The sequence below is a fragment of the Chelonia mydas genome, chromosome 8 (assembly GCF_015237465.2).
Source record: "Chelonia mydas isolate rCheMyd1 chromosome 8, rCheMyd1.pri.v2, whole genome shotgun sequence".
NCBI lineage: Eukaryota > Metazoa > Chordata > Testudines > Cheloniidae > Chelonia > Chelonia mydas.
In genome coordinates, this window is record NC_057854.1 from 30,396,635 (window position 1) to 30,423,463 (window position 26,829).

Below are 26,829 nucleotides of genomic sequence, written 5' to 3' on the forward strand. Positions count from 1 at the left end.
ACCTCTCTTCACTGTGAAAACTGACCCTTTATTCCTACCCCTTTTTTCCTGTCTTTTAACCAGTTAGTGGTCCATGAGAGGATCTTCCCTCTTATCTCATTATTGCTTACTTTGCTTAAGAGTCTTTGGTAATGGATCTTGTCAAAGGCTTTCTGAAAGTCCAAGTAAACTATATCCACTGGATCACCCTTGTCCACGTTTCAGAGTAGCAGCCATGTTAGTCTGTATTCGCAAAAAGAAAAGGAGTACTTGTGGCACCTTAGAGACTAACAAATCCACATGTTTGTTGACCTTCTCAAAGAATTCTAATAGACTGGTGAGGCATGATTTCCCTTTACAAAAGCCATATTGACTGTTTTCCAGCATATCATGTTAATCTATGTGTCTGATAATTCTGTTCTTTACTATAGTTTCAACCAATTTTCATGATACTCAAGTTAGGCTTACTGGCCTGTAGTTGCCAGGATTGCCTCTGGCAATTTTTAAAGAATAGTTGTCACATTAGCTATCCTCCAGTCATCTGGTACAGAATCTAATGTATGTGATAGGTTACATACCACAGTTAGTAGTTCTGCAATTTCATATTTGAGTTCTTTTGGAATTCTTGGGTGAATAAGCATCTGGTCCTGGTGACTTATTACTGTTTAATTTATCAATTTGTTCCAAAACCACCTCTATTGACCCCTCAATCTGGGGCAGTCCTTCAGATGTGTAACCTATAAAGAATGGATCAGGGGTGGGAATCTCTTTCTCATCCTCTGCAGTGAGGATCAATGCAAATAATTCATTTAGATTCTCTGCACTGGCCTTATCTTCCTTGAATGCTCCTTTGGCACTTTGATTGTCTAATGGCCCCAGTGATGGTTTGGCAGGCTTCCTGCTTCTGAGATACTTAATTATTTTTTGCTCTTAGTTTGAGTCTTTTACTAGTTACTCGTCAAATTATTTTTTGGCCCGACTAATTATACTTTTACGCTTGACTTGCCAGATTTGATGCTCCTTTCTATTTTCTTCAATAGGATTTGACTTCCAGTTTTGAAAGGACGTCCCTTGCCTCCAACCACTTCTTTTACTTTGTTGTTTAGCCGTCATGACACTTTTTTGGTCATTATACCCCAAATGAAAAAAAATAGTCAACTTTTAATTTGAGCCTCTATCATGGTGTTCCTAAAAAGTTGCTGTGCAGCATGCAGACATTTCTCTTTTGTGACTGTTTCTTTTAATTTTCATTTAGCTAGCTTCCTCATTTTTGTGTACTGAGCAATTCAGCAATATTCACCTCTTGGACCAGATCCTGTGCTCCACTCAGGACTAAACGAAGAATTGCCTCTTCTCTTGGCTGTGTTCCAGGACTAGCTATTCCAAGAAGCAGTCATTAATAGTATCTAGAAACTTTATCTTTGCATCCCGTTCTGAGGTGAGATGTACCAAGTTTGTATGGGGATAGTTGAAATCCCCCATTATTTGAGTTTTCTATTTTTCTAGCTTCTCTAATCTCCCAGAGCATTTCATAGTCACCATCATCATTCTGGTCAGGCAGTGTAATTCCTATTGTTATATCCTTATTATTCAAGCATGAAATTTATACCCATAACAATTCTATGGTACAGTTTGATTCATTTCAGATATTTACTCTGTTTGACTCTGATTTCTTTCACATATCTTTCCCCTTCCAGCATGACCTACTTTGTCATTCCAATATATTTAGTACCCTGGAATTACTATGTCCCATTGATTGTCATTATTCTACCAAGTTTCTGTGATGCTTATTATATTAATATCCTCATTTAATACCAGGCACTCAAGTTCACCCATCTTAGTGTTTAGACTTCTGGCATTAGTCTTTAAACTTTAAAAAATGTTTAGCTGTCTGCCTTGTGCGATGTAATTGAATAGGACTCTTTTTCATTGGACTGTTTCTCTTCCGTTCGTACCTGTACTTTATTAACTTCTATCCTGTCCTATTTACTAGGATATAGAGAATCCACTTTAATAGATTCTCCACTAAGGGAAGTCCAAGCCATATGCTCCTCTGTACCTATCGGCTTTCCTCTAGCCCTTAGTTTAAAAACTCCTCTGACCTTTTTAATTTTACATGCCAGCAGTCTTGTTCCATTTTGATTTAGATGGAGCCCATCCTTCCCAGATAGGCTCCTCCTTTCCCAAGAAATTCCCTACTTCTTAATAAATCTAAGTCCCTTCTGCCTACAGCATTGTCTAATGGACTCGGTGAGACCCTGCAGTTCTGCTGGTCTAACTGACCCTGCTTGTGGAACTGGAAGTATTTCAGAGAATGCTACCATTGGGGTACTGGACTTCAATTTCTTACTAGCAGCCTAAATTTGGCCTCTAGGACCTTTCTCCTAACTTTCTATAGTTCATTGGTACCTATGTGTATCACGAACACTGGCTCCTCCACAGCACTGTATATAAGCTTGTCTAGATATCTCAAGAGATCCGCAACCTTCGCACCCAGTAGGCAATTCACCATGTCGTTCTTCTGGTCATCACAAACCCAATTATCTATATTTCTAATGATCGAATCTCATAGGGATTCCCTCCCCTGGAGAGAGAGCCTCAGCGCGAGATGATACCATTACGTCATCTAGAAGGAGGGTCCCAATTATGGCATTGTTTCCCTCCACTCCACTTGGTGGTTTTCCTTCCCCAAGACTTTCATCCTCCTTGATAGCACAGAGACTGTCAGACTGGGGGTGGACCACTCTACTGTGTGTGGGAAAGTCTCATCTATGTACCCCCCCATCTCCCTTACCTCCTCTAGTTCGGCCATTCTGGTCTCCAGAGCGCATACTCTCTCTGAGGGCCATGAACTCCTTGCTGTGAATGCACACACATGCCACCTGCCCACGAGGCAGGTAATCCTCATGTTGCATTCAGTGCAATAAACTGGATAGCCCCCACTCTGCTGCTGGACTTCTGCCTGCATTCTTTTTATTCCTGCAGCTTTTTTTCTTGGGTGTTCTTTGTTTTGGGGTTTTTTTTGGGGGGGGGTTGTTTATTGGCCTACGTGTAGAGAATATTAATGAGGTGTAGCTGGCTCTCAGACTCCCCCTCTAAAGTCCTGTGCAAAACAACACTGTTAGCTGCTCCTGTTCATGAGCTCCTCTGGTAGCTTAGGAGTTAGCTGTTTAAACCCTTGTTTTCCCTGAATAGCTTCATTAAGAAGCTCTCAGCCTTGCCTAAAAGGCTGCTAGGCTCAGCATATTTCACTCCCTGCCCCCCAGACAAACAGACCCCACTATATACTTCAGTAAAGCAGCAAGCACACAACCAACCAACCAACTCACCCCAAGGTCACATAGTCACTCCTCCTTCACCTGGAGAATTATCTTGCAAAACTCCCGTTATCTGCTCCTGTGCACAGTCATTCAATAGTTTGGTGAATGGCTTAAAAAATGCTTAAGGTTTGTTTTTCCTATACTAAATATTGCCACAGAGTCACAGGGTCTAGTTTATTCCCCCGCCTGTAACCGATCTCCTGGGAGTGACCCTTTTAGTATGCCTCGTCCCAAGGACCCACACAGTTCCAAAGGGGCAGGCCCGTGGCCTCTACAACTCTGAGACTGGGCCTTTGGTACCAGCAATCCTTGTCTGTCTGAGTGACTCCTTGCAGTGAATTCTGCCAAGCCAGAGTCCTGTAGGAGGCTTATATTGTGCCCTGTCAGGGTGCAATATTCTGAGTGAATATTTACAGAAACACAAGCAGCCTTTTCAAAACAATATAACCATTTATTAGTCACCTGGAGTACCGAGGTTAGGTTCGCATAGAGAGGCAGAAGTTAAGACATGGGTCATCCTGGTGAAATCAGTGCCATGATGAGCCAGCCCAGCTTTGATGATGGACTCCATCTTTGGCTCCCTGTCTTTGGCTCCCTTTATTCATCCAGTCACAGTTCCTGAGTCCCTCCAAAAGGGCTTCCTTTCTTTTCAATCACCTTTACACCTTGTTCTCCAGCTCAGGTCACAAGTCCCATCTACTGGGGTTTCCTGCTGTTAGGTATGGATTGTTCAGTCAGTGGGGCATCTTTGTCATGCTGTTGATTCAGACTGTTTTTTTTTAACAACTCTTCATTTCACAAGACTGCAAGGTGACCCAAAGGCAAACACCTCCTGTCTCCTGTACTGTTCCAGAAACAGTGTTAATCCTTTTGCACCCACTGGGTGGCAATGCAATGTACAGCGGGAAACTGAGGCATGCTAGGTTCCATAAAATATATTAAAGAAAATTCCCATTGTGTCAAAAATGAACTGAGGAATAACACTGTAGTAGCAAAATAATTATAGTACAGCAGGATATTATGAGTTTGTAAAGTATAAAATGCCACAACATATATATTCAGTTAATATTCAGGGACTAATAACTCAGAAAAATCAGTGAAATTAACATCAGAATCATATTGCCCTAAACTTTGTGATGAAAAGATGTTGAATTGTTTGGAAAGGAAAATTTTTTAAAGTTTTGGAAAACATTTGTTTGAGAACTTGCTCAATTGTATTACATGCTGATTTATTTTATTACAGGGTTATAAATCCTATACAAATAGGTTTTGTGATAACAATTCAGACAAACTTATTAGCTGTTGCTTTGATTTGACATGTATTTCAGAAACAAAAACTTGTAAATGTCACTTGAGACTACTGCCAACCATCTTCAGTTTGTAAAATTCCAATGATTATCATAACAGATGTGAAGCTATGGAACATCGTATACAGTATGAACGAAGAACTGCAGACTGACAACTCTGTTAAATGAAAAATAGGTCTGGCTTATATACTTGGGAACTTCTTTACAAAAATCTGAAAAATCTGCTTATGTGGTCTGCTGGCAGGTGAAGCCAGTTGTACTGTGTTGAGTGAAACACTTAAGATGTTCCCTGATTTATGAGAGAGTTATGTTAAAACTCAAAGCATTGCTGGAGACATGACAAAAAGTCTCTTGGTTAACTAGCAGAGTAGGCTTAGTGAGGGATACGTGCAATAGCTTCCATATTATAGTTTTTTATAAAACTGTGTTTGTCAGTATAATGCCTAAGTGTCTTATGAAGAAGGATTACCACCACAGTGTGTGGTGGTCAGGTTGTGAGATGCAAATCTGGAAACAAAGGTATTTTCCTTCACTGTACAATTATTCCTTAATCCTAAAACTTAAACTTTGAGCTGCGGGCAAACTTGGTGGCTATTAGCATTTGTAGCTTCTTGTGCCACAGTTCAGTTTTCTCCTGTATGTTCTCTGTCGCTTGGACAGTATGATTGCCTGATAACCAACCACGTTGACTGGAACTAATGTGAGAATAGGGATAGGTGATGGCAAGAGAAGGATCATACTCTGCTTGCCTTACTGAAATGAGCATTCCTATTGAAATGAGTGGGATTGCTGACTAGGGCAAGCAAGACTGGTCCATTACTTCACTCAAGGATGTCATTCAGCTATTGAAAGTATCAGTAGTTTACTAACCTAATTCTTTCTTCTGCTTTAAAAATATTGAGTTCATGTCAATATTGGCTTCATATTATTTTACAGGAGTCCACTTATCATCACATTCAAGAACTAATGGTACAACTACTACGCACAGTGAACAGGACTGTTATTTCAATGGGGCGAGATGACACCTTGATAGTGAGTAGTATTTTTAAATGATTTGTTTTCAAATGTCTTCAGCATGCCTTAAAGATGGATTTTCATGCCAACCCATTTTATTCCATTTTTTCTACTAATGCTGTATCTGCAATATTCTTTCTTGGTGGTCTTTTGGCAAACTGGTTTTCAGGTTTCAAATACAGTGGCTAAATCATGTTCACCCTCTTCACACAAGTGGGCCTGTTAAAGACTGGCTGAGCACAACCCTGAATATTGCTAGCAGGATTTGGGCCTTAGCCACTCTCCTGTTTATATGTTAATCCCTTCTGTGTTGAAGTGAGTTATTGAATACTTGTGTTTTAAGGGGAGAGTCTACCTCACAGAAAGCAGTGTTTCTGTTGATTTAAAATGAAAGTACCTGCTTAAAGTTGGTTGTCTGAATAGCTTATAAAATGATTTTACCTGCAGTCCCTTCAACGTTTCTTCTGATGAGTTTCAGAGATCTCTTGCTTTGCAGAGCATTAGGACATTATCCTTCTTATCAGAAAGGAGACTGAGAGGTGACTTGGCTACAAAGTATAAATACCTTCACAGGAAGGAAACACTGGGTACTAAAGGGCTCTTTAGTCTAGTGGAGAAGGGGGAAGAAAAACCAGTGGTTGGAAACTGAACCTAGGCGAAGTCGAATTAGTAACTAGGCACAATTCTTTAACAGTGAGAGTGATTAATCATAGAAACAAATTAGGAAGGGAAGTGATGGATTCTTTGTCTCTTGATGTCTTCAGATCAAGACTGGGTGCTTTCTGGAAAATACACTTCAGTCAAACACAAGTTATTAGGCTTAATACAGGGTTAACTGAGTGCAATGTAATGGTCTGTGATATACAGAAAGTCAGACTTGATGATCTAAAAGTTTCTTTTGGTCTTAAACTCTGTGAATCTATGGAACTAGCTGCTTTTCCTGGCTCCTTGTCTGGAAGGAAGATGAAAAATCCATCTTTTGTCAATGGCTCTTTACAGTGGGGGAACATCAATCTCTTGTCCCAGTCTTGTGAACGCTGCATGCAAGAGGCCATAATCACTGGGGATGCTAACCCCAATGCAGGAGATGGACAGCTCCATGGCCTGGGAATGCTGTGGGGGCAGAGCCAATGGTTTTAGGGTTACTTCTGCTGATCTATGATTTAATTTAGGGGCAGATTCTGCGGTGCTTTCTGTGTTTACTCTTGTGAATAGTCCCATTGAGTTGAAGTACTACTTGAAGGGACTAAAAGTTGCAGAATCTGGCCCTGCATTTGTATGTTTTTTGTTAGGCTGGGAAAGTGGCTGCATGGGTCACAAACTTTGTTGAGATTGATGGGTGTGAATGCACCCTTCATTAATTTAGCTGTAAAGATGAATTAATCATAAGCCTCCACCTAAGACAAAAGGGGTATTAGACTAGGTTTAGACTAGGGTTGCTAGTGTAAGTGGGGGAATGGTTGCACTATTGTGGGGAACTTTCCTGGCTTATACGCTACCCTGGTGAAATGGGCTAGCGAAAGGATCTGAGTCCTCGCTCCCACTTCCTTTACCCAGAGGCCTGCCTGACCTCAAGGGCTCCCCTTTCATATCCTGTGTGGCAGAGTCCTCGTAACCACGACAAGGCTGGGGGTCGAGCCCCCAGAAATCCTGCGTCCAGCTCTGTGGCTCCCATTGGCCGGGAACTGTTGCCAGTGCGCGGAGCCCCCTGGTCCCTCCACCTAGGAGCCAGAGGGACAAGTCGCCACTTCCTGGGAGCTGCCTGAGGTAAGTGCTGCCTGGAGCCTGCACCTCTCACCCCCTTCTGCACCCCAATCCTCTGCCCCAGCCCAGAACCCCTCCCGCACCCTGAACCCCTCATTTCTGGCCTCATCCTGGAGCCTGCACTCCCAGCCCAGAACTTGTACCTTCTCTCACACCCCAACCCTCTGCCTCAACCTGGAGCCCCCCTCCCACAAGCTGAACCCTTTGGCCCCACCCTCCAGCCCAGAGCCTCCTCCTGCACCCCAAATCCCTTATCCCCAGCTGGAGCCCTTCGCCCTCCCAACCCCCTGCCCTAGCTTGGGTTGCCAAACCCTCCAGGATTGGCCTGGAGTCTCCAGGAATTAAAGATTGTCATGTGATGACATCTCCAGGAATACAAAATTGGCAACCCTAGCCCCAGCCTGGTGAAAATGAGTGAATGAGATGGGGGAGAGCAAGCGACTGAGGGGGGTGGGGATGGAGTGAACAGGGAGTGGGGCCTCAGGGCAGGGGTGGGGAAGAGGGTGGGGCAAGGGTGTTCGATTTTTTTTTTTTGTGATTAGAAAGTTGGCAACCCTGTTTTGGAGGAGGTGCTTTTGCTGAGTATTGTATGGGTAAGAGTGTGTGTGAGGGAAGGCAGAACACACAGAACCAGAGAGCAAGACAGCTTGAAGGAACAACTGAACGCATGGTGTATGGCTCTGGAAGAAGCCTGGGGAGAGGTTTTTGGGTGGGATGCAGGCTGAAATAGTGCTCTTGGTGCTGTAAGCAAATGAAGCTACTTTGAGACACAGGACATTGTATGTTGTTTGTTGATAAACAAAACTGCATCAAAGAAATACCTGATTACCACCTATTTCTCCCCCTAACTAGAACAACCTGCTAACCCTGAAGTTTTGGGTAGCTGCTAGGGTCAAAAGGGGTAACACTATATCATGTATCTTAGATTAATCCCCAGCATTATAAATTCTTACGCTCTTCTGTAAAGTATCTGCATACCACTTACTTAAAGGTGTCCCAAACATAAAAACATATGACGCTTGTCCTCCCAAGGCAGCAGTGGGTCCTTTTTATTTCCAGGTGAAAGTCAAGGTGTTGCTTTTGATTTGCAAAGCTGAATGGTTTGGATCCAAGCTGTAAGAGAGAGTTATTAGCACTACAGGCAGTGTAGGTACAGTGGGAGTCCCTTAGTCCCAGAAATCATTTCTCCATTGATCCATCAGAGTCCAAATCTTTTACTTTTCAGCACACTATGTAAGTCAAATCTGTGCAGTCAGTTCTTTGTGTGTATGAGAGTGAGAGATGCATCTGATGAAGTGAGCTGTAGCTCACGAAAGCTCATGCTCAAATAAATTGGTTAGCCTCTAAGGTGCCACAAGTACTCCTTTTCTTTCAGTAAGGAAGAAGTTAGAAGTGGTTTTAGATGGAGATCTAATGAATCTGAAAGTCAATTTCGGTTGCACATTGTTGGAAGGTTACTTGTACATGCATGCAGAGGCCCTGGTTTTGAGCACAGTATATATATATTTATGTACGTGTGTGTATATATATATTTATGTATATAATCTGTAGATGAATATTGCTGAATTGGTTTTGAGTATGGTGAATAATCAAAAACCAAATCTAAATCACAAAGACAAGCTAAATTGCAGCAGACCTATTAGGATGAGTACTACATCATGAATACAGGGTTTGTTGCAGTCAGTTGAAAAGGCATGTGGATAAGCAAGTACTTTTATTGTAATTTATGAGTAAGCCTAGCATCCCATTGTATTCAGCAGGTACATGCCTTTCAGATGCACATGAATATTTCGCTTTAATATAGCCTCTATCGAAACAACATCCCACATATGAGATGTGGAGCCTCTTAACAGAATTGACCTCTGTGACCACTAAAGAAGAATCTCTGTTTTCATTTAAAACAAAATAAAAAAACCTTCCTCCCACCAAATCCCCAAAGTAAAAACAAACAAACCACCTAGACTTTGTCCTTGAAAAGAGCATAGAAAATGTGAAGTGGTGCAAACTGCTCACTAGAGTCGACAGGGATGGAACCACACTGCTTCTGCAATCCATCTAACTGCTATTAACCTAAATTAACTTGAAAGATTAGAACTGGCAAAAGAAACCAGGGCTTACAATGTAGAGATCACAGCTACTGTTTCTCTGGGCCGATGCATCAGAATTGTTTCAATGATTCTTGATGGAGCTAAACAATTTCTGAAACTTCTGGCTCCTATAACTTTTAGAGATGATCTGCATAAGTATACAGTGTGACTTTCTACAGAATGCGTAGATAATCTGAGGTCTACTGTAAACACTATGGTGCTTGGGACTCTAGAAATGCAGATAGGATGCTGTGGGATGGCTGAAGCCATTTTTAGTTAGTGTTTTCTGTAAAAAAAAAAAAAAAAAAAAAAAAAAAAAATTAGCTTTGATGTTGGGTTGCAGCTGTCATTTGGATAGTTGCAAGTTTCTGATTTAATTAAAGTTTCCTTCCTTTTGGGGAAAGCAGAAAAAAAGTAACCTCAAATAACTTCTGAAATTCTTTAACAAGTGATAAAATCCACCATCTCATCTAAATTACTGCTGTTCTATGTAACGTGCTACAACTATGGTACTTGAAATGATGCCTGATATGAACTGCTATGACAGTTACTATAACAATGTCAATTTAGCCTAAATCTAGTAAACCTAAACTAAAAAATTAATTAGAAGTACATTTGACTCAGTTTCCCTCTGCTGCTTTTTGGATTTAATATAGTTAACTTTTTTTAAAGAGTTTGTTTACAGTGTGAAAGAATGGTACAAATAAGAGAAATTGACTATACAGGGGAAACACTCAGTGATTCTAGCGAGGGACGCCATTGCACAGAGGGAGCAAATGGGAAAAGCCATTTTCTTTTTCACTAATCTCTTTCAGTTACACTAATTAAGCACTACTTGTAAACACAGCAAGTTAAAGCATTTCAGACAGAAGCCTGAGTAAGCCAAAGGTATCCCTTTAGATTTTGATCTCAACTAAAACTTTGGAGGGAAAAAAAGACGAGTAGACAAGTTTACACTTTTATTTAAAAATTTAACGAATGCAATAAAAAATATCTGATGAAAGTAAATGCTTCCCTGCAGTGTTTGAAACAGCTACATTGCAGCACAAAGAAACCAACTGTGAAACAAACTATAAATGAACTGAAAGTGACTTTATTCTCTTATGTGCATTTTTCTCAGCTTGGTCACTGAAAATCAAAGTGGGGGGGAAAGGATGATGAGAAAATTGGATCTGAATTTTGTTTTGGTGTAACAAAGCTGTCACTAGTATCATTACTAAGAACATTAGTTTACTTGCATGATATAACTTTAGGTGAACAGCGTCGCTTTAATTTTGTTGTCATGGAGGGCTGCTCCAATGCCCTAATACCAAGTGTAGTGTGGATACTTCCACTGGGGAGGCCCTGTGTAACAAGTGTTGTGCCTAAGTGTGCTGAGTTGCATCCGATGAAGTGAGCTGTAGCTCACGAAAGCTCATGCTCAAATAAATTGGTTAGTCTCTAAGGTGCCACAAGTACTCCTTGTCTTTTTGCGAATACAGACTAACACGGCTGTTACTCTGAAATGTGACACTAATATTGCTAGTATTATGGAACTAGGAAGATACCATTTTAATTGACTAATTTTGCCCAGATATTCCTAGTGTCGTGATGAACCAAATGAAAGTCAGTCATCACAGCAATAATTGATGAGAATATAAAAAGTTTAAATGCCTCCCTTGTCCTTGTGTTCAGAGAATGTAAATTCTTTAAAAAAAAAAAAAAAAAAAAAAAAAGTCAGAACAAGTAAAAAGCTTGTCAGAAACTATTTGACAAGAAATTGTCAGATGAAGAAATTCAATGGGAGATTTTAAAAGGGAACATGTTTTTTTAAAAGAAAATATTCAATGCTGTTAATTAAAAGAAGAGATTTAGTTATATCACATGTTGGGGGATGCTGTCAGTTATGTCCAAATGTCATTGTTCTGTGAAAGAGAAACAATTACTAAAGTCTAACACTAAAGAAGATGAGTAAATCTTTAACACCCAGAGTTTAAAAAGTATTTAGGCATCACTGCATGAAGCATTGCAATACTTAACTGTGTTAGGGGTCTAAATTCCATCCACTGTCAAAGGGATTAAGAGCCTAAATCTTTTTTTAATATGAGATTTTTGACTCCTAAATCAGTGATGAGTGCAACAATTCGTAAATACCTTTTAAAAATCAGGGCCTACATCCTTCTTCTTTTTAAGGCAAAATTGTCAATGAGAGTGAGGGCCTCAGTCAGGAGTGTAGGATTTTGCCTAGAAATGTTTTCATGTAATTTAAATGAAAAAAAGTTTTAGATTTAAACATTGTCTACCTCTATGTGAACCGAAATGTGGCAGCATCAGGCTGGTGTCCCTCCAACAATAAAACATGGACCTAGAAATGGATCCAGGCCACTTTCACTATCCATGTTCAGATAAATTGAAAAAGTAAACCCCACAAATGTGGAAAATACAGATTTTTAAAATGCCCTTTGGGTCAGTTCTATCCTAGGTTCAACTTGATTGGATGTAAATGGAGTTACGGCTAGGATTAATGTGTCCCTTTTGCTTTTAATGTAATGGGGGTGATAACTCGCTTCTAAGTGATTTTTTTCATTGCAAAAATGAAATCTGCTTTCAAAGCATCTTCAGAGATCAAATAGCCTACAGTATAAATGCATGGAATATGAGTAAAAAGGGTCACTATTTAGATCAGACATAGACTTCTTAAAATGATGTCTGGTTGCTTTTGTAGTCTGGCAGCTAGAATAAGGTGAGTCAGACATCACTTGCTGCAGATTTTGTCTTTTTTATTCGCGGTTGGTTGCTAGTCAATCTGTGTGACACTTCCATCCCTGCTGCCACCTGTAGTATTAGATATACATAGAGCCAGATACCATGAACAGTATCTGTGGGGGGATATGCAGGTGAGAAGCTCCTTCTATCAGGTTGTCTGCTGCCCTCCAACAGGTTCAGACCATGAACAGAGAATGCTTGCTCCTTGGCATTCGTTGTACTGTTCCTGAGAACACGCAATGGAATAATTTTAGAAAGCATCTTTTAATTTCGTGTCTGAGCCTTAAATAAGGTTAGCTGGAAAATTGGAGAGACACAAAAGAGAAATTGGAATATACTTAAAACCTTAAGATGAAAACCTATCCAGAGATCTGACACCTTCCATTCAATAAGTCTTTTCATGAAAAAGTTCACAGATGATGTTAATAATACACCTTGTGTGCTCCATGAAATCTAATACTCAGTGAAAAGCTGGCATTAACTCAGTTTGACTCATCAAACTGACATCATTATGGTACCAGCAAACAAAAGCAGTAGGCTGGTAGCCATGGACACAATGGATAGACAAAAATAAACCCATGGAATCTGTAAATGTTACTGTGCTAGGAGCAAACTTGAAAACAAACAGCTACTAAATGTGAAAAAACAATGCTCTGGATTTCTCATTGTTATTGTAACATACCAATGTTTTTTTAAAAAGTTTTTATTGGAAGTGGGAGATAGAAAACTAAGCAACTCTATAGTTTAAATAAAGAGAGAGATTGATCAGTTTCTATGTGTTTTTGACATTAGACCAGTGGTTTTCAAACTTTCTGGAGTCTGATTTGTCTTGCATACCCTAAGTTTCACCTTACTTTAAAATATAAAATATCAAGGGACTGCAGGAGGTCATGTAGTCCAACGCCCTGCTCAGAGTAAGACCAATCCCCAGTTTTTGCCCCAGATCCCTAAATGGCCCCCTCAAGGATTGAACTCACAACCCTGGGTTTAGCAGGTCAATGCTCAGACCACTGAGCTAACCATCCCCCTAGTGGTATAATGCTTATAAAAGCGTTTTTCCTTTTAAGCTGGCAAGTCTGGCACTCAAAGCTTTCTTTGAAAAAAATTCTACTGCCCGCATGCATAGGGTGTTTTGTCTTCCAATGTGCCAGCTTCATACTGTTACTTGATAGAGTTCTTCTACAAAGGAAACACAAAGCTTGAGATGGATTGCTATTTGTAGATGTGAATCCAAAAGCAATACGTTACTCGCAGAACTCACTATGGTTTTATTTTCAGTCATTTTCAGTTTTTTACAATTTTGAATGTTGCTACTGCTGCCGTTTCCAGCTCCTCGTTTTAAAAATCTATCCATTTGTACATCGCAACCACATACACACCATGACAACCTAGAATGCATGCCTAATACAGTGCATATACACATGGCCATATAAGATAGTATACAGTGCAGCATAAACAAGTAATTGTATGAAATTTTAATTTGTACTGACTTCACTAGTGCTTTCTACGAAGCCTGATGTAAAAATAGGCAAATATCTAGATGAGTTGATATACCCCAGAGGTATGCGTACTCCTGCTGAGAACCACTGCATTAGGCTACCCGCACTATTTGTATCTATTGTTGCAGCAAATAGATTTTCAGGTGTAGTTTTTATTTTAATCTGTTGAGACTTTCCTGCCTGTATCACCTACTTGCTGTGGCTGTTAGTCTCTCTGTGCTAATGTTTGCACACGGATGATAATACAGTGTGTTCTGCCTTTCTAAAGTGCTTGGAGAGTTTTATAAATAAAAATTACGTTTAGAAAAATATCTAAGAGTACATGATCCCATATTCCATGATCCCATATTGTGTTTTACACACTCATTCATTTAGTGCACAGGATGGACCTGATCTGGGAGTGAATCGGGATTGTGTAGTGAAGCAGTCTGTTGTCTTTGGGACTCCTGCCTCATTGGTTGCAGAAGTTAGCAGGTCTGCAGTGACACAAAGCAGGGGATTGCAGGAAAGGCTGGTCTCATGGTTAGGCAATTGAACTCCACCCTAGAAACTTGGATTTTATCCTGCTTCTGCCACTAAGTTCCTATCTGATGCTGAGCTAGTCTCTTACACTAAATTTTTCACAGGCGGTCACTTTGCATCTAATTAAGGGTTACATCATAATGCGTTGGCATGAGCATTGCTCGTTCTGACTTTTCCTATCTTGAGTGCTTGACTTCGTAATATTTTAATCCTTAACTTTGTATTTCTTTTTTATTGTTTGGTTTGATGAGACCAACCTTCACTATGATAAAGCTGGTTTTTTGTTTGGGAATTTTTGTGAGCTAAAAAATATTTGTTTTGCTAAATCACTCGCTTGTCCTACAACGTGGATGAGGTAATATCTCTTTTGGACCAACTTCTGTTGGTGAGAGAGAAAAGCTTTCGAGCTACACAGAGCTTTTTTGCCTGACCTGAAGAGCTCAGTGTCAGCATGAAAGCTTTTCCCTCTCACCAACAGAAGTTGTTCCATCCAATAAAAGATATTACTTCATCCACCATGTCTCTCTAATATCCTGGGACCAACACAGCTACATCATCACTTGTCCTACAGCATGCAATGCTTTTGGCATACAAGGGAAAAAAGATTACAGCCTGAAATTACATTTTTGGATTGCTGATTTTGTCATGTACACGTAACATTTTAACAATTGTACCATTCCCTGTAGATAATGCCTTTTTTTTTTTTTTTTTTTCCAGTTTTTACTGATTTTTATTCCTGGGTTTTGGAAAAGCTTTGGGTTTTTCACTGGCTTTCACCTCAGTTTTGGACCACTCAGGTACATGAAAATACCGATTATGTTCAGAAAATCCAACACATTACATTAGGTAGATGTTTATTAATAATAACTTAGTCCAAGTGGAAAATGTGAGGTTGTTTGAAGTAAGGGAACGTAGTGGAAGATTCCCCACACATGTGCATGGTAATCTACAGTTCATGAAACAAACCACAGCATTAAACTGCTTTTACTTTCAATACTCTGACCTTTCTCTTTCTGGGTCCTCCCATCTCAGCATTCACTGCAATATTTACCCAGAAAATTGTGAAGTTAGAATTTTTTGTGCTGATTTTTCACACATTTTATAATTTTTGTAATAAACATTGATAAATTCCTGGGAAATTTTTAACAAAATAAAAACCAGAAGTGAAAGGCCTTGCCTATAGAACAGCTCAATTTCAACTCAAGTAGTCATGGTGTTCTCTGGCTCTTTTATATTTTAGTGTTATTGATAAATGTATATATTGGACAAGAATTGAAAATGTATTGAAACAAGACCTTTTAACGTCCCTAATCTTAACATGAAACAATAAAGTAGTTAGCGAAGTTCATAGAGCAGTTCACTATGCACATCTGATTTACTTGGGAAATACTTAAACTACAATCAGGGATGTTAATGCAGAATCCTAAGAGTATACAGGACAAGATGAACTTCAGTCACCTTTTAGCCACTTTTGCTTGGCAAGAGTTTTTAAATGCTTCAAATTCTGAAATTGGAAAGGTTTTAACCAACTCCAATTCTGAAGCAGTACCAAGTTGATTGCTTCTTATATAATCTCTGCTCTGTAATATTTCCTTGGTTAGAAGTACTCCATTTCCTTGATGTCATCACTGTTCTTCCTACTTCTGAACAATTATGATCACATGATAAAAATTACTACCATCAGACAGAAACATTTACTAAACTATTTCATTTTTAAAGAAAATTTTGGGCATGAATTACAACACATAACATTAGAGCTCAAACATACTTCACAGGATGTGTGGATATGGTTTAGTTACTCTCTGACTGACTGTATTCTCTTCCAGGGTTGGGGCTATTCACTCCTGCATTTGAATCCTGACTCTGACTCTGACCCACTTTGTTGCCCTGTACATTTCTCCTAACCAGCCTGTTTTATTTTTCCCGTGTTGAAAACGGGAATAATACTTATGTCACTAGGGCCTGTTTGCAAAACATGTTAAAACATTATAAAAATCAGCAATTTTATTTCCAGCATTTGACCTAAAATTGTCGGAATTTGACAGATTATATTCCTCAAATGAATACCGAGAAATAAAAACACAATGCAATTACTACTATTTTTATTTAGTTACTATAAGAAATGGAAATAACTGCTATAACTAATCAGTAGTGGTCTTCCAGATATGGCCATATTTTTGTTTCTGATGCTGGCCCACTGGAAAAAGTCAGTCATAGTGATTAGGGTTCATTGACGCTGAACGAAACACTAAGCAACACACTTCTCTTACCTGACCACACACAAGACAATGCCTTGCATTAAACATGTTAATAGTTCACAAAAAGAAAGCCAGAGACATTTTCCAAATAGAGAACAAAAACGAAAAATATATTTTACTTACAATCAAAAAACAGTTTGCAAACCTTTGCCTTGATCCTATAACTCTAGTGCACAGAATTCTCTTTGACTCTAATGCAGATTTAGGCGGTGTTTTTAACTGACTCTGTGGATCCAGGACTAAAGAATTAAAACAATAACTATGATTTATATAATATAAGTGGAAAGCAACTAAAAATTATACCTTAGTCAATTTACTGGCTCTCAGTGCATCTGAGAGTCACATCTGTTTACTGACAAACAAATTCTTGCTTCTGCAGAGTTAATAGGCATATGAAAGCGTAAGCTAGAATTTTATTCTATGTCATCCACAAAATTGTAACCTAAGTTCTGGTATAGATGCAAAGGACAGAAAACACACCTTGGTTTTCATATTTCTGGTTAGATTCGGAGAGCAAGCAGTTAAAAATAATCTTCTGATCTATTCTGTAAACTGAAAGAATTTCACGTGAACACAATTAATAAGGAACAAAAATAATTTGGTAAGGGAGGATTAATAGGGAACCCTACTGTGTCAGTTTTTCTGAGTCACTTTTTCTTCGAATAATTGCACCTTAAATGTAGCAGTTAAACTCTATGCTGAACTCTGTGCTGATTCTAAGGTCATTCTGTATATTAATTTGCCATGAAAAAGAGAGACTTTTTCAAAGTTGCAGAGTACTTGAAAAATATAGGAAAATGCTTTGCCCTCTGCTTCTGTTTATTTGAATATAAGTGATATTTGGATTTTAATATTACCCTTTCTACTTCATAATGTACTGTATATAGTTAAAAATATATCATTCATGATATGATAAACATAATGCAAACAATAAAACATTCAAAGCCAAGCATAACCCTGTAAAATTCATGGTGGCTAGAATTCTGCAGGGGTATGGAATTCCTACATCCCACAAACATTTTTGGCAGGGATGAAAGGGTTAATGTTCTGATGGTGTGGCCCTTTTGTGGGGAGGAGCATGACAGCTTTAGGCTGATGTTTTTCTTCTTGTTCCTTGCCAGACTGTCATTGGAAGAATAGGGGAAGACATTGCCTTGAGCGTAAGACTAGCTAATCGCATTCTGTGAGGTCCACTCAAGCGATTGCGAGAAAAGGTCGGTTTAGATGGAGGCAAACACTCTACTCAAGGGAAGATGATGATGAAGGAAATTTGGTTTGGCACTCTGCAGCTGCTGCAGAGAATTATTATTTAAATATACAAGACAGCTTCATTGTGAAGTTATGGTGGTGTTGATCCTTGTCAGCTTCTTGATAATGCCACCCGTAAACACTGAAACATGCATGAAAAGTGGTTCGAAACTTTTCATGATAGGGAAACACGGTGTGTGATTTACTCTTTATGCTCTAAGTCTCTACATAAAATGCAGACTGCTTTCTGCTTGGAGGTATATAATGGTGCATTGAAAGCTCAAATGAGGGAAATATTGAAAGACCACACATTGCTGTCTGCATTGACCTTGTTTAAGAGAACCCAAAAAGGGTAGCTTTGAATACCCCCATGTAAATTTTAAATATTTCATGTAGTAGTTCTACAGAACTACTTTTTTTTCTTCACATTAAGTAATAAAGGCCAGGTTAAAGTGGGTATGTTTTGTAGCAGGGTCCACAAACTTCCGCTCTGCCCCAAACAGAACATTGGCAGTAATATTAATTAAAATGCCATCTTTATGTCATGCTACTGCTAGCACAGTCCCCGATCTTTCTCATTTTATATTAATTCGGTATTACATCTGTACTAAACTGCTGAAAACCACTACTTTGACATACAATTCCGAGCACTACAAACATTAGCATTGCAACAAATAATGTGACAGACTTCAATATTGCTTTATATGGCAAATTTCACTGTGTTAACATTCTTCACAGACCCAGTGAGAGTGTACCAAGTAGTCCTGCTTGCATGTAACAGAGGAAATGACTTAATCAAGGCAGAGCATCCAACATCAGTTGAGGAGTTGCAGGTGTTCCAACCCTGGTTTGGAAGAAGTTACTACATCTACAGTCCAGTCCTCACTTACAGACAGCCCCCCAACCTGAAGCAAACACTCACCAGCAACTACATACCACACCACAGAAACACTAACCCAGGAACCAACCCCTGCAACAAACCCCATTGCCAACTCTGTCCGTATATCTATTCAAGGGATACCATCATAGGATGCAACTACATCAACCACACCATCAAGGTCTTGTTCGCTTGCATATCTGCCATCAAGTGCCAGCAATGCCCTTCTGCCATGTACATTGGCCAAACCGGACAGTCTCTACACAAAAGAATAAATGGACACAAATCAGACATCAAGAATTGTAACATTCAAAAACCAGTAGGAGAGCACTTCAGTCTCCCTGGATACTCAATAACAGTCTTAAGCCACCATTCTTCAACAAAAAAAAGTCAAAACCAGACTTCACCGAGAAACTGCAGAACTGGAATTAATTTGCAAACTTGAGACCATCAAATTAGGCCTGAATAAAGACTGGGAGTGGCTGGGTCACTACAAAAAATAATTTTCCCTCTGTTGATACTCACACCTTCTTGTCAACTGTTGGAAATGGGCCACTTCCACTCTAATTAAATAGGCCTCGTTAGCACTGAGCCCCACCCCCCACTTGGTAAGGCAACTTCCATCTTTTCACGTGCTGTATATTCATACCTGCTTAGTGTATTTTCCACTCCGTGCATCTGATGAAATGGGTTATATCCCACAAAGTCTTATGCCCAAATAAATTTGTTAGTCTCTAAGGTGCCACAAGGACTCTTCGTTGTTTTTACCTCTGTTATGTTTTCTATCCAGGAACTTGTGATGTGCTTATCATTTAAGCATCTAGGTATGTTTGCAGTCTATCCAGGTTTAAAACCCCAGTTCTGAATGTGAAGTGGTTATTATTGTTTCTTTTCCAAATAACACTTCATCTGAAGTGCATAAGACCAGGGAAAACATTCATTATAGGTTAACTGTTGACGGGTCCCAACCACCAAATGATTAGCAAGTCTTTATTGGACATGTCTGTATCCACATAATAGCTGTTGCCAATCCAGCAATCAAGGTTTTGATTTTTATTACTAATTTCAGGTTAGTGGAAAGTTATTTCAAACACTTCAGTTTCATAAATCATTCATTTTCATATCTCTGGTGGTAACCTCCCTGAAAACCTCATGAAGTTAGTCAGTGAGCATCTGAAGAGGTGGGGTTTTTTACCCACGAAAGCTTATACCCAAATAAATCCGTTAGTCTTTAAGGTGCCACTGGACTCCTCGTTGTTTTTGTGGATATAGACTAACATGGCTACTCCTCTGATACTCAGTGAGCATGTTTCTCTTATGGTCTTCCCAGATCTTACTGAATAGTGAAACTCCAGAGGAGGAAAAAAAGAGTAAGAAAATAGTTATCCAAATAAAACAGGTTATCTGACTATTATACATTACCTATCACCTCTGAGTTACCTGAAGACATGAATTTCTACAACAAACAGCTCTTTATGAAGATGCTCAGCTGCCTTTGGTTAGTGACATTACAGAGAACACACCTATGTAAGAATCTGATGCTAACTGTCCAAGTTGCATTTGTAGAGAAGACAACTTTTTATGGGTAATAACCTACCTGGACAGTCCCCTTTCTATGTGGGTTTCAGCCATTAGCATGTCTGGAAGTAAGTATCCTGAACAAAGTGAGGCATTGGCGTGTTATTTGTTAAAGAGTTCTCCCTTTTTTTCTTGGGTGGAGCGGGAAGGAGAGGACATGAGAGAGGATCATGGTCCATTAAGCAAAACTTTCCAGATCTTTTATTCGGAACTCTGTTGACCCATACTTCCTTCTAAAATTTGGTGGCCTTTTGCACTTCACCTAGTTCTTCTGGTGCAGCTGTAACCCACACACCTTCTTGGTATGATGTTCTGTCCCCACTAGTGGCATCGAGACCACTTAGAGATTAGCTAGGGGCCTATGTGGCTTTTAGCTCATGCAGTAGAGGCTCATACGCTAAGCTCCAAAGGTTCCAGGTTCGATCCTGTCTTCCGACAACTGGGCAGTGTTACACAGTCTCTGTGATCCCATTATTTTACATCTTTGCTTCCTACTGGGAGATCAAAAAGGTGCATGCTTTAGAACAATAATGTAGTTGGCATAGTACACATCACTGTTCACAGGTTATAACCAGAGCAACAATTTGCAAAGCTAAAATGGTTGATAATACAGTGTGATATATTTTGAAGTGTGAAAGTCCAGTCCAATAAACCATTGATAGCTGAAATTCTCCTTCTCTACCTAGAGCAGCGGTTCTCAACCTTTCCAGACTACTATACACCTTTCAGGAGTCTGATTTGTCTTGTGTACCCCAAGTTTCACCTCACTTAAAAACTACTTGCTTACAAAATCAGACCTAAAAATATAAATGTGTCACAGCACACTATTACTGAAAAAATGCTGACTTGCTCAGTTTTACATTATAATTATAAAATAAATTAATTGGCATATAAATATTGTACTTACATTTCAGTGTATAGTAGATAGAGCAGTATAAACAAGTCATTGTCTATGTGAAATTTTAGTTTGTACTGACTCCGCTGGTGCTTTTTATGTAGCCTGTTGTAAAACTAGGCAAATATCTAGATGAGTTGATGTACCCCCAGAAGATCACTGTGCACTCCCAGGGGTACAGATACCCCCGGTTGAGAACCACTGACCGAGAGAATCTAATGAATATGAATCCATAAATATACTGTGCATTACCCCATCCTTCCTCTTTTCCCAAGAGCAATCTTTCATTTCCTCTGTATTCCCCCTAAATGTTTGTTTATTGAATCTTGATACCAAAGAAAAATAAGTCAGTTTATTGCAAAAGATAATATCCCATTAAAACAGTCTAGAAATTTACAAAACATTACATTTGATTATTACATTTCATTAGGAAGGTGCTCTGTATTTGCGGTAGCATAATTCCCAAGTCTTGTGACTGTTGATAGGACAATTATATTTGTTATAGAACTACAGGAAAAAAATAGCTTTGTAACCTTTGTAACCTATGTCATACCAGATTCAGGATTCTATTCATTTTGTTTTGTTTTTTAAAAAAGAAATTGAAAGAGTAACTTCAAGTACAGTAATTTTGGTATATATAATGCCATATGTTGTACAGTATTTTACAAAGAGCTTGGTGTATTTCTCACATAAATGTCACATTTTTCAAAGCAGCCTACTTTATTTTTGTATACCAATGTTATCAAATGGGATCATTCTGTGTGTGTGTGTGTATTTTACTCCTCTTATTGGAGCTACTTTGGAACACTACACAGTAGACTGTTATGGTATAGAATCTTTTCTGTCCAACATTAATAGTTTTGTTATCTACAAATCTATATATTTGTAGTCTAATCCTGATGTTACACAACTGAGCAGTGTGTCTCTGGAGCCATCTGTTCTCCCTTTTACTATTTGATGCATTGTAATGGAATGTCACGCACCACTTTTTGTTGTGGTTGTGTCACATATGCCCACTAGAGGATCTAAAGTACCTATTTGTAACCTGGTAATATGTTTGTTTTATGTTGTCAATTTCTACGTTCAGGCTAAATAAAACAGAGAAAATAGCAAAGGAGCAATTTGAGTGACTTTATATCTCATTAGCTCTTCTCTGTAACATCGGACGTCGCTGATATATCTATATGTCTGACATACTTTTCCAGTGTGTTCTCTTTAATGGAAATCACCCTTTTGAGTGTAATGCTATGTAATACTATTGCAATGTAGGAGCTGAATACATAATTTTACAAAGAAATTGTATGAAGCATGGACTATGTAGAAGTTTGTGTATAGTAGCTGTACACATGCAGTATTGTGCAATTTCATTGCACAAGTATGATGCCTGCTAAATTCTTGAGTGCAAGAGAAGCTTAGTTCTGCAGCTATAATTTTTTCTGTGTGATATGTACAATTCCATGATTTTTTCCTTTTTTTTACTGTGAATTGTAGTCAAGCTGTGCTTGAGACAGGTGTGGAATTAAAGGGGTTAACTTCATATACTTAACCTTAACTTTTCCTGTACACCCAGATTGAGTGCAGAAAACACTAATCAAGTCTAGAATGATGACAAAGAGAACCCCACCACAGGCTGGCAGTGCTAGCACACCCTGTAAACGGGTTTTGATACTGCTAGGAAATGGTTAAGTGGCTGCTGTTCACTCACTGAGGCAATTGGTGCTTTATACCATCCTCATATAATGGAGATGGGAGTGATTGTTTAGAAAGAGAGTATCTATGGGATGAGAGATCATTAGGTAGGGAACCCTAGGAGCAACCAAGCCTGAGGAGAAGGTGTGAGCTGAACTTAGTCACTTTTATGTTAAGTTCTGTGATGATCACACCATACCTCTTAAATGGGCGAGTTTGGACTCAACAGAACATGTGGACTGTACTTGAATGAAACTGGGAAGGAAATTGGTGCATTCTCTCCCTCAGCAGCAGGCTGCAATAGGAACTGCTGCAGGTACAAAGAGCCCCCTGGCCAAGATAAGAAGCAGATCATTCACCATGGTACTGTGTGTTTATTTTTTAAAAATGCACATTTTAAAGAAAAAATTAATGAAGATTGAAACACATCCTGAAGGGATGACAAGTGACTAGTTAATTCCCTAGCAGAAGGGCTGCTTCCTCATTTTATGCTGGTAAAGAAAAAAAAAAACTTTGGGAGTGGAATATAGGACTGGTGATAGCTAAAAGCTAATGACCTTCCACTAAAGGTGCTAAGAGCCATGAAAACGGTAGAGTGGGAGAGCAATTTTTAGCCTGGAGAGTTGTTATAGCTTTTGATTCAGCTCATAGATGTCTCTTTACCATGAGACACTCAGCGTTCAAAACTAGTTGGATAGAAGGAATGCTATTGTACATAAATAGACCCTTCTGTATCTCTGTTATAGAGACACACTGATACACAGTCAGTATGGAAGAATACTGTAGGCATGCCAGTATATAAAATGTGTATTTATATGGGTGCCATAGTGGTGTGCTCTAACAAGGGCTAAATTCTAACCCTACTTATTGAAGGGGGCTTATGGGTATAACTAGGTCACAGTTTTGCTACAAGAATTTAAAGGGAGGTTTTCCTCTGAAAAAGGTTACCATGAATGGCATTGTAGGTTCACTGGCCCTCAGTGACTTTCATATCTAATGTGTTTAATTCTTTCTAATTCCCAGTCCTGAAAACTCTCACTCAGATGAGTCATGCTAATTTCTTTACTTTCCATGCCTCCTCATGTCTAAATAAAGACCAGTTACGCCTAAGCAAGCCCTGTTGTGCTATGGTTCTGCCCTTAATGACTCCTGTGCAATTTTATTACCTTCAGTGGGTTTGTACAGTTATAATTGATTGTCCTTAATACCTGGAGCTTATTAAATGGTTTTGCTGATGTACAACAATGAACAAAAGCTAACTTGTCCTCTTTCTTAGCATTACACACTAATGTAAAAGTAGTGACAAAAGTGCTCATGTTTGTTTTACTCAAGTAATAAGACTATATCCCCCGGGAATAAATCTGATGAATAAGAATGTTAGTATATTAAAGTCTCTTTCAGAGTAGGACTGCCTTATGCTCTGTCACCTATAGTACTGTCAAGGCTTTAATGCTTGGCTATTAAATTTACTCTGCTGAAACTTTCCCTCCTTTTCTAAACATTTTTGTATGGAAAACAGTGCGGAATTCTACTTTTCTTGGGGGAAAAAGAGGTTTAATTTTTATATCTCGTTTTGACCAGTTGTGACCGCTATTTTTCTAAATTTTCAAAAATAGCTAAGTTGAAATCTGCTCTACATTAATTTCTCTTAACATTTAATGCACTAATCTGTATTGACATCAGAACATCAAAGTGTATTACTGGTTTGACACACTCTGAGTTGCTGTGAGTAATGTTCTGTTGGATCAAAGAGGCATGTGTTGGGGCATTTTGATGTAGTGTGAAGGATCTTAGATGCACAATGATACAAACAGAGATAGAGATGTTTTTTAAAGCTATTGCTTTTTAGGAAAGGGTGTTAATAAATATGACTCTCCCCACCCCCAGCTACAGCAAAATAATAGTTTCTGAATAACACCAACAAAAAAAAAGGAATCGTGTCCAGTCTTGGGTCCTATAGTGTTTTAACTCTAACTTTAATGGATTGTCTCTCTTGGAGAGGAAGTTTTCTGAAAATCTGTGTCCCACCCCACAGTTTTTGGTTGCACCATTGGGGACAAGATCAGGGAATGACTTTTAGGCCATTTTGTTTGAAACTAAGAATGATGTGGGAAAGCATATGGGAACAGCTTCCTTTACTTTGAGTACCCTTGTTTTTATCAATTTAAATCACAACCTCCGTATTATTTGAAAGTAAAAATTTTGCCTTTACAAAGCATATGAGACGTCTTTTTGAAACAAAAAGATAGATTGCATCCCATTTCAAAATACTCGTGTCTTTATTCACTGAGCTTGTTAAATGAGCAAATTCCATTCCAAGCTTCTGAGTTTTCAAATAACTTCTTTTTTTAATTTTTTAATTTCCTGTTTGATTTCATAGTTGTACATATTAAAGCCTCTGGATATATGTTTTAGTGTCTTCTGAAATGTTGCCCTTCAATTCTGTAGTCAGCTAAAAGACATTCACATCCACCAGAAGCATTTCTTTTTCACCTTTTTTGTTTTTCGTCTTAATTCCTGTTTCTCAGGAATTGGATGGTCAGGTGGTAATTTGGGGGCTGGAGCCGTGGCAGGAGTTTTCTCCACTTGATCCAGTGTTTTCAAAACCTGATGAAATCTGCCTTCTTGTTGTCTGAAGTCATATTCCACACTGTGGAATACATGAGAAAAATAAGTTAGTAAGTTGTTAGTTACCAATTACAAGGAGAGAAATATGGAAAATATTTTTAGACTTGCTGCAAATAATGTTTCCTCTTTCAGAGTTGACATAATAGAGGCTGACTCAAATGCAAACAGTTGTAGGCTGTGCTGGTATGAGGAGGTCCCGTGTGGCAATCATTACTAAAGGGAGTCATCTTTACTCACAGGAGGTGAACGTTGTGGGATTGGGCCCAAAGTCATTCATTCAGAAATTAAGTAAATGCACAAATAGGAATGTCTCTAAAAACCAAACCAGGATCAAGCAATCACAGCTGGGAGGTCTTGTGCAATACGATTAGGCAACATTTTACTTAATTCCAATAACCGTTCATGCACACGCTGCTTCATTCACTCATTTTTGTTTTCCTTCTCAGATTATATGAACAAAAAAGAAAGCAAATTTGCCTACCATAGGTAGATACATTTATCTATGTGTTTGTGTATCCGTGTATATATATATATAAACATTTTCCTAGAACAATTTAAAAATTACCATAATAATGAAATTATCCCATACAATTAATCTTAAGTATGCTATTTGTGGTAGCCTACATGTTCCATAGTATGGAAAGGTTGCTAATGCTGATTACTTTTTTATTACCGTGTAAAATGAATTGTCACATAAAAGCCTGTTTAAACTGTCAGCGAGTTAAGTTTTCTAATGGTGTTTTTTTCTTTAATAGAAAATATGTTCTTGCTCCTGTGAGTGGTGTCACTTGTCTTCAGTGATTCTGCCTCATTGGGCTGCATTATTATTGATGAAGATGTCAAGGGTCACCTACGTGCATTAATAGTAAACAGCTTAACCATAATACAGAATTGCTTCAAGTTTACTATACTTTTCTAAATAAGTCATTTCCTGACTGACATTTTTTCTTCCCCTATTCATTGGTAAATAAGAGTAACCATTAGTGCTGGTTGTCTTGAACACAAATGCCATACGTTAAAATTAATGAGCAGCATACTAAATATTCATGAAAAGACTCAAAATAACCTGTTTTATCCTCAGTTGGTTGATTTAATATAACAGTATCTCCAAAAGGCCTCAATCATGATCAAGGTTCTATCATGCTAAGTATTATTAAAAAATAAATAAATTACATGACGTGGTTTCTGCCATGAAGTGTTTACATTAAAATCTAAAGACCAAACACAACAAATGAATGTTACTAAAATCAGAGGGGAAGGAGAATGAGGATGAGGTTTCTGTAGTCAGTGTGAGTTAGTTTGTGGTTCAAAACCAGTTAAACTCTATTTGTGGGTGTATGTCTCGGCTATTCCCGACTGGGAATTACCTGTAAATGTCAAGTTAGCAGAGGGTCTTGAGGAAGAATTTGAATGAGTACA

General features: G+C 38.7%; 2 protein-coding genes across 4 annotated transcripts in view; one reads left to right on the forward strand and one right to left on the reverse strand.

Moving 5' to 3' along the window:
* DOCK2 (dedicator of cytokinesis 2) overlaps positions 1-26,829 on the forward strand; it is a 495,629-nt gene that overhangs the window by 207,394 nt on the left and 261,406 nt on the right. For all 3 annotated transcript variants that reach the window (XM_037906215.2, XM_043520976.1, XM_043520978.1), the window contains one exon: positions 5,543-5,638. In XM_037906215.2, the coding sequence (XP_037762143.1) occupies positions 5,543-5,638 (96 nt within the window). The remainder of the gene's footprint in view (positions 1-5,542; positions 5,639-26,829) is intronic.
* The window catches only part of INSYN2B (inhibitory synaptic factor family member 2B), a 123,392-nt gene continuing 117,994 nt past the window's right edge, over positions 21,432-26,829 (reverse strand). Inside the window, exon 4 of the mRNA XM_027833634.3 lies at positions 21,432-25,432. Within this exon, the coding sequence (XP_027689435.2) occupies positions 25,246-25,432 (187 nt within the window). The 3' untranslated portion in view covers positions 21,432-25,245. The remainder of the gene's footprint in view (positions 25,433-26,829) is intronic.